Source organism: Protomyctophum parallelum (assembly GCF_964188405.1).
Source record: "Protomyctophum parallelum genome assembly, chromosome: 1".
NCBI classification, from domain to species: Eukaryota; Metazoa; Chordata; class Actinopteri; order Myctophiformes; family Myctophidae; genus Protomyctophum; species Protomyctophum parallelum.
The window spans coordinates 88,508,767-88,517,584 of record NC_139697.1 but is presented as its reverse complement, the minus strand read 5'-3'; the positions used below and the strand labels follow the sequence as shown (position 1 = coordinate 88,517,584).

Genomic DNA, 8,818 nt, shown 5'->3' with positions numbered 1-8,818 from the left:
CTTATTATGTGGACCTACTGTTGTGCTGCTACCTTTTGCACCTCATGTCTAACATCATGTACATTCCTGCTGCTTATTATGCTATGTGTATGTAAATATCTTTTATAGATTTTTCTCATAGCTTTCCCTCGCTTTGAGGGAAAGCATTTTTCTTTTGTTCCTAGCAAACAATGCAAACAATGAAATGATGGAGAGGGGGGAAAAAACTGATTGATACCTTTAAGCCTGTGATGTAACAAATACATCTGATTCTGATTGATATTACTACTACTATTTAATAACTATTTAATTACCAGACCCTTTAAATGCAGCCAGGAAAAGAAACTATCACTTTTCTGAAAAACACATGCCGGTAATCTATAAAGAAAAAACAACTAAAAAAAAAAAACATATTTGATATATATATATATCAAATATATATCAAATATATATCATATATACACACACACACACACACACACACACACACACACACACACACACACACACACACACACACACACACACACACACACACACAAATAAATACATTCAGGAGACAATAGCGCAAGTAGCAAATAAATATATAATTCAGCCTGCAAAACATTATAATCAACTCGGAAATGACTGTTGTGAAGTTAGGAGTCTGGTTATGCTGTCTGCTAAATGGTTGCACATAGCTAAATAATTCCATAGCCATAGCAGAGGTCTCTTGCTTAAAAGGATCTTGGCAAAGAGTACAGACAGCCTAAAATGTATCCAGAACATAATGAAAAGAATAAGCCATTAGTCTGCTTTTTCCTTTTATAAACAACCTGAGGAAATGTAGTGGTATGACATAATTTATATTTGATTACAATGTTTTCTTCTTTCAATTATGACTTCATCGTGGCAGCATTACATTTACTTGACACTGTGTAAAACAAATAGTGACACAGTGTTGATTATTGTAGGGTATGTTGAGCTATAAACTGGTACTTTTGATTGTTAAAGGAATACTCCACTTTTTCATTTCAGGCTAAACCTTTGTCCATGTATTTATAACATGCAAAGACATAACAAATTTGACAGTGGAGTGTTCCTTTAATGTCAAGTTCATGGCAAGACACAATGTACCATTTTCTGAGTTGGATTGTTTGAGAAGTACGATTTGCCAACCTCAGCTCTTTCTGCGTTTCCTGCTTTGGGGTTGAGTTTCTTTTTTTGTTATAATAAATTATGTGCTCTGCAGTTAAGTTGATTGTTGATATTTGCCATGAGAGTACTTAACTTTTTGTATGAAACAAGATTTTCAATATGTAACCATGGGCTGATCCCACAGCTTGCTGCAACTCTATAGTTAGATTTTGATCAGCATAATTGCATGACCTCAGAGTGGGGAAAACCACAGAATGGGTTGTCTATAAAAATAGAAAATAAATAAGAAAGAAAACAATTTGCAGGGCACCATGAGAACATCATTCCATTACACACATCTCCCCAGGAAAAGGCAACCATTTGTGCATGTTTTTCTCCTGTTCAAAGCATTCTACCATGAACAAAGTTTTAAAAGGTTTTAAGGCATTAAGACTACAGTGTTTATCTTTAATGCCTCGATGCATAAATATAACATATAAAACTAATTTGTCCATATAATTATTTTTCAACAACCCATATTTTAAAATATATTAATAAATAAACCACATTAAACCGTTTTCTAAAGTGTTTGATGAAACAGAGAAACATTAAAGAAACCATTATAACAAAAATGCTGTCTGTCTTAAAAGAATTGCCGACTGAAAATGGAAAAGTTGCCAAAAGTGACAAATATATCCAATACAAATCTAAATTGTATTTTATTTTTCAAAATGTATGTGGAAAATAATAAACGATGACTTGAAAATATAACCATTTCAAAGGACCTGAGCTGGATTTTTAAAGCCATAATCAGACAAAACCAGCAAACCACACCATGTAACGAATTATTACCATGGTTGTTAAAGGCACATTTTTACCACTTGTAAGCCATGTCTCACTTCAAGGTTCTGCTTCACCGCTCAACAACAGTAGGCTACACAAGCTTCATTCTAGTGCCTTTCTGTCATGATACAATCATGGCACCCCTTCAATCCCAGATTTAAACCTAATTCATACTTCACTGTGTCGCTTATCGAAACTAACTGATTCAGTTCCAAATCAATTATTGACAGCAGCAACACCATTGTATGACAAAGTATAAATGTGGCTTTAGGCTTTAAAAATCAAGATTTTTGTGTTTAATAGGTGAAGGTATAATGTTGCCCAAGCTTCCCAGTGTAGCACATTTCAATAAAATCCTTCTGAAATGTGTTTAATTACAGATACAAACGGCTGTTTAGCCACCCTAGCATGCCTATATAGCATCGCAGACTCTCAAAAACAACAAAAAAGGTGTATTCTTTTCTTTTTCCCCAAAAGTTGTAGTCGTGATTTGTTAGCAGCCGAGTTGGCTTTGTCCGAGGCTTTAAAGGTCTTTAAATAAATACTTTCTGAAACGTCTATGCATGGGAAGTTCTCTTCCAGGCCGCTCGTCGGGGGGTGGGACTGCGAGGGTTAGATCGGCTATTTTTGGCTAAGAGATTTGGGGCTCTATTTTCTACTAGATTTCTACTAGATTTCTACTAGATTTTCTACTAGATTTTCTACTAGATATACAATCTGTATTGTATTCCCATGCTTTTGTTCTTGCCTAAATGTAAGTCGCTCTGGATTAAGAGCGTCTGCTAAATGCCTAAATTGTAAATTGTAAATTGTAATCTACTATAGCTTGTAGATTGTCTATTTTATAACTATTCAAAAATGTTTTTCAAATTAGTAAAAAAAAAGGCAAAGTAGTTTAGGGATAAGGGGTTTAGCATAGACGAAAGTAGAGCCCTTGGTGTAGATTGAAGGAACGGGCCCAACTATATTTGTATCTCAGGTCCGTTTTTACGTTTTGGCTGCCAGTGTAAATGGGGCAAAAAGGTACAACATTCCCTTGCTTTACAAATGAACCTTATTTTGATTTTAGTAAGGGGACCTAAAGTCTGGGACGATGCGTTGATGTTTGCCACAGAAGGCTATACAAATTAAACCACCCTTTATTTTGGGAATGTAATCGCCATTTATCTTAATGGAGGTACTTCAGGACAACAGAGGATGGAATAAACATACAGCTAGAGACAATTGAGGGAACAAAATCCTCAGCATGAAAACATGTGAAAGAAGTGTTTTCTTACGCATTCTGATAATCCTCTTGTTCCAGCCATGTCATTGATTGATAATCAATTGTGATTGAAGGCCCAGCACTTCCATTACACGATTTCAAACTAACCTCAGCTTGTGGATCTTTTGGAATTGGTGTAGAAACAGCTTCATGTGAAAGGTGACTTGTTTTTCAAATGTAAGGTCACTACAAGCAATCTTGCAGTAGAAATAAGCTCTGGCTTCCCGCGCAGAACAGAGCTTGACGCCAAGACTTGTCTCTTTCAATGCTGTGGCGCTATTTCACCCAAACGGCAACCATTTCGAATGATATCTCGGAGCTCATTGAGTTCAAAGGGCTACCGAGTGAGCATATTTCTGAAGTCTGAAAGGCTGCCAGTCTGATTTTGGGAATGGTGGTGTTGCCGTTGTTGCTGTTGTGGCTGTTGCTGTGCTTGTGGCTGCTGCTGGATATACTCCACAGTACTTTGTTGTGGAACTGCAGTCGCATGCAAGAATGCTTGAGTAGATCCACTGTGTAGGAGTCCTTGAGTCTGCATCTATGGCATTAAAAGCAGAGTATATGAGTGACATATGAGATATACTGTGACAGTTGCATAAAAAGACCATCCTCAGTTGGCCTACTGTCTTTGTTCTGTAGCTGGACATGGATGTCCAGCTACAGAACGTAATAGTTTGCAGTAATAGTTTGTGGCTGAAGTGCAACATTTATGCAACGCTGCTAGTCTTATGCTGCTCGTAGGTCTGCACGATATGTACATTTTTAGTGCAAAAACCCCTCTAGTCCCGAAACCGTCCCGGCTGAGATCAATTTATGTCCCAAATAGATATTTTATAGTCCCGGGACCCCCTTAATCACACACACACACACACACACACACACACACACACACACACACACACACACACACTATGTTTGTGTGATTCTAGTTCTCTCCTTGTCTTATTTTATCGTTGTTGTTTAATTTTTACCTGAAAGAACTGATGGGGCTGCTGCATATGTAGCGATTGCTGCGAGGCTTGGGCCTGTGTGTGGTAGCCCGGCTGGGCCTGGTGTGTGATGAAGCTGTTGTGTGGGATCATGATGGGGGACGTGAAGACGGGAGACGGGACGAGGACGGCGTTGCAGTTGACCTGCTGCATGGAGAACGAAGGCGCCATCATCTGCTGCTCCAGCGTATACCTGTGCAGAGGGAGGGCACAACCAACATGTCAGGTACACGCCATTTCCTAACTCATTTAGGCCTGACCTCAAAATTTAAAAGAATCTTCTAAATCCCTTTTCTGAAATAAATATTTTCACGGTTTTTCAATAGCAAGGGGTTCCCGCCCAAAATGGGCTAATTTAGAGCCTCCAGATGTGCATTCAGTATACATATGTCACAGTGGTTCCCAAACGGCGTGCCAATTAAGGCACACTGGTGTGTCGTGAGTCCACGTGTGCTTTGGTATTTTGTGAGAAAATACCACACATTATTCTTTTGCGACTAATTTCAACTAAACAAAAAGTCATGAATAGTTTTTGTATTCACTATATCAGTACTTATGGGTCTATATCAGGGTCTCTTTCACCAGTAGAGGCAAATTCTGTACTGTATCCTACAATAAATGTTTTCCTCACTGTCATCCTGGTGTCTCTATTTTAGACATTACAAATTCTATTCTATTTTCTTCTCTTTGCACAGATTTGTTTTTTAAATATCCAATCTACAAGCTTTTCGATCTGCTATTTTCGCTATGAATACAGGTGTGCCTTGAGATTGTGACTAGCCCATTGTTGTGCTGTGGGCATAAGCTGTTTGAAAACCACTGGTATCAGAAGTTACACACAACTAACTGTATGTTAAAGTGAAAAAAAAAAAAAAATCCATGTTACACAGCAATTAATGCAAATATTGGATCTGAGGTAAATGGTGGTTCAAAATGAATTTGTGTGGAGGATACATCTAGCCCGGCCATCACACTCACTTTGGTTGTTGGATGCCTGTGTTGCATTGAGAAGGCTGGGAGCTTACACTGCTATTGGAAATCAGCGTCGGCTGATTGAGAAGCATGCTGCAGGAGAGAAACCTTTTTTTAAGAGCTAGAAGCCTTACTTGATGCCATAAAATCTTGACATGCAATCTATTATATCACTGGGTTGTTAGTTTACTATTCATGCCATTATTTCCCTTTAACTCCATGGGGAAATTACACTGAAAATCTGCAAGTTACATCATTATCATTATAATTTTTTTAAGCTCACTGATGATAAATCATGGGAGACGCATGCTTATGCCATTGGCTGAGGACATGAGTTCCTCTGTGTTTATTTTTTATTTTTTTAAAGAGAGTACAATTAAACTATGGGTGCACATTCTGCACACAATGGTATCTCAGATCTTGTCAACATGCATTATCTTGAAATAAAATAATATCTACCGGTAATCTAGTTACCATGATACACTAATTAAAGTTGTGCTCCATTTACGTCAAACAGAATTGTGCTATTAGCCAGACTGGAAAATCTTGTTGTTTTGTTGTTTTTACCGCTATTTGGTAATACTTTATTTTGGGAGCTTTCAAAACAGTGTGCAGACTTCCATTTCCAGTTCATCACTTTTGTTCGAGCACCCGTTCAATTTTCTTGGATGTGCGTGCACCTCCTGATCACTGGAAAATCAGTGACCATCTTGTGGACGTCATGTAACGTCTTAATGCCTGAACGAAAATCATTGCTGTTTATTTATTTAACCCGATTAATTAAAGAATTGTTATTATATTTCCAGGATTTTCCACCGTTCAACCCTTATTTTGAAGGGCCAAAACACCACGACCGGATGTTATGTTGACATAATAGTGTGTGTGTGTGTGTGTTGTCTCGACCGGATGTCTGTCTGTCTGTCTGTCTGTCTGTCTGTCTGTCTGTCTGTCTGTCTGTCTGTCTGTCTGTCTCTGTAGCCTCGATACCCAGGCTTTCATTTCGTCTGCGCGAAAGATGAAAGCCTGGAAAAAGCCGTGGGCTGAACCAGTCTAAAAGTGGGAGTCAACCCTTCCGGGTGGGCGTCACTCTAAATGATGTGACGTAGCGCTGCACTAGGGGGGAGAGGAGGGGCCGGGGGTGACGGACAGATCGATGAGATCCAATCAGGGTGCGCGCATTTCTGAGGCGCGACCCGCCCCTCTAGACCAGAAATGTCTCTGCTTAGGTCAGGCTACTGTCTCTGTAACTGTCTCTCTCTCTCTCTCTCTTTTGGGGGGATGGGTACCCCAAAATTAAACCAAAATATCCCTGATCTGATTTTCTTTCGGCCAAATTGAACACAGCGCGGCCGAGGGGGGCCCTGAAGTTTTGTCTAGCCCGGGGGCCCCGCCCCCTACTACTCTAAATCCGGCCCTGGACACAGTCAACCACAGACCGATTGGAAAATTGGGAGGGACCTTCTGGCACAGTACTAAATTGGTTTGAATCATACTTAACAGGACAGGGAATACTTTGTGCCTATGGTAATTACTCATCTGAGCTGACAAAAATCAAAAGCAGAGTTCCATTCTGGAGCCTCTTCTGTTCAACATCAACATGCTCTCACTTAACAGGCTCACATTACAGAAAACATTTTTGTCAGATAATTATGTCAGATGTTTTGGAGATAAAGCCAGAGAGGCTATAGACTGAGATGGTTTGGACACGTACAGAGGAGGGATAGAGATAATATTGGTAGAAGGATGTTGAGGTTGGAATTGCCAGGCAGGAGGCCTAGAGGAAGACCAGAAGATTTATGGACGTAGTGAAAGAGGACATGAATTTAGTTGGTGTCTGAGAAGAGGAGGCAGAGGACAGGGTGAGATGGAAGCAGATGATGATGATGATGTGGCGAAAAGAAGACTATACACTACTGTAACAGTATCTTTCTGCAGTTGAAACAGAACACGGCTGTAATATATTTTTTATTGTAAACCTATATCTTTGTGTGCAAATTACAAACTAATACTAGAAAAAAAGAAATACCACAATATCGTGAAGGTGCTGTGATATTGTGAGATTATGAGATTATTGACTGAATGACATGGGTTCAGCCAATCTCGGGAACAGCCTATTTGTGGGTATACGTGTCACAGGCACACAGCAGAGGGAAACGCCACAGGGAAGCCACACAGTTTTTCAATAGCGCATTTATTTGTTTTTCAGTTTGTTTTGAGCTATTTTTGGTTTATTTTGCATCACAAGTTGCTGTTTATTTCCAGTTAAACACCCGGCTTATGTTATGCTTTATCCATCCTGCAATCGAAATAAAACCTTTTGGGGGGGGAGTTACGAGGGTCCTTAATTATTATTAAAACGGTTTGATAAGCACTGCCATTTAATTTAAATGACTTTTCCAGCAAATTAAGAAACCGATGCTTCCTCTGGACTCTCACCGTAGTTGTCCGTCCGGGTTGAAGTCGTTCTCTATGTGTCTTTGGTTTGCGTCCTGCAGAGGCCTGCCGTTGGTCTGAGAGAACATCATGGGGTTGCTGTAGAAGGCGGGCACGGTCAGACTGGTGTGAGTCTGCAGCGGCAGACTGACCGACTGGATCTGCCCACTGCGGACCAGCCTCTGCTGGAGCTGCTGCAGGAAAAGACAAGAACATAAGCAGACCCGGGTCATTCTGACCTGAGATCAGATTCTAAAAATGTCTTCTACATCCTGACAGTTTTCTGAAAAAGCTCTGTTTCTATGTCAGTCAAAAATAGCAGACCTACAAGCTCGTAGCGTGCCACTCTGAGCTTGTAGATCTGCTATTTTTCAATAGCTAAAGCATAACATAATGCTAACACCAAAAGGGGTTCCCGCTCAAAATGGGTTAGCATTATCTGTCATATCGGGGTGACTTTGTATCATGTCCATAAATGAAAACTAGAAATACATCTTTCTTGGCACGGTTCCTATCTGGTCATGTGACCTGACAAAAGTTATAGCCATTCCACATATATATATTTTTTTTTTACAACTTCTCTAAACAGGTTTAAATGTATGTATTATTCTAAGGCATTAGCACCTAACGTAGGCACCAGCAATGTACCGGAAAGGTAAGCTAATTTATCCAATTTAATAAATACCATTAAATGGCAGTATTTAAAGGTATATTCAGTGAATTCACTCAAAAAACCTTAGGTTTCGTTTTTGGCTAGGAGACAAAGCCTTTCATCCAATCAGGATAGAGAGCCAAAAACGAAACCTAAGGTTTTTTGACCCCCAGGGGTTAACTGGGGACAGGGAGGAACTCCTTATATGGTCAGTACACTCTATAGTAGAGAGGATTATCACAACAAAACTAAAAAATAAGCTTTACCTTTAAACAGAGGTACAAAAGGCGTTGCTAACAACTACTGAAACGAAAGAAAAATGATATACGACTGAACATATTTGGGCTGAAAGCACTGTCTTTTGAATCATTTTACTTTGACCTTTTAATGTAACCAGAAAGGTCACTTAAAAACAAATGAGTGGGGCCCAGGCCGTAGCGTAACGGTCTGGGCACCGGACTGGTAATCCAGTCGCAGTGTGCCGCGGGTTCGACTCCCGGACCCGACACGGCCTTTACTGCATGTCATCCCCCCATCTCTCTCCCGTTTCCTGTCAGCCTACTGTCTGTC

General features: G+C 39.9%; 1 protein-coding gene across 1 annotated transcript in view; it reads right to left on the bottom strand.

Annotated features, from left to right (window-relative positions):
• Nucleotides 1-2,567: 2,567 nt before the first annotated feature.
• The window catches only part of npas2 (neuronal PAS domain protein 2), a 30,018-nt gene continuing 23,767 nt past the window's right edge, over nucleotides 2,568-8,818 (bottom strand). The window contains exons 18-21 of the mRNA XM_083773352.1: nucleotides 7,600-7,790; nucleotides 5,170-5,256; nucleotides 4,174-4,384; nucleotides 2,568-3,740 (exon numbers count right to left, since the gene is read on the bottom strand). Of these exons, the coding sequence (XP_083629478.1) occupies nucleotides 3,540-3,740; nucleotides 4,174-4,384; nucleotides 5,170-5,256; nucleotides 7,600-7,790 (690 nt within the window). The 3' untranslated portion in view covers nucleotides 2,568-3,539. The remainder of the gene's footprint in view (nucleotides 3,741-4,173; nucleotides 4,385-5,169; nucleotides 5,257-7,599; nucleotides 7,791-8,818) is intronic.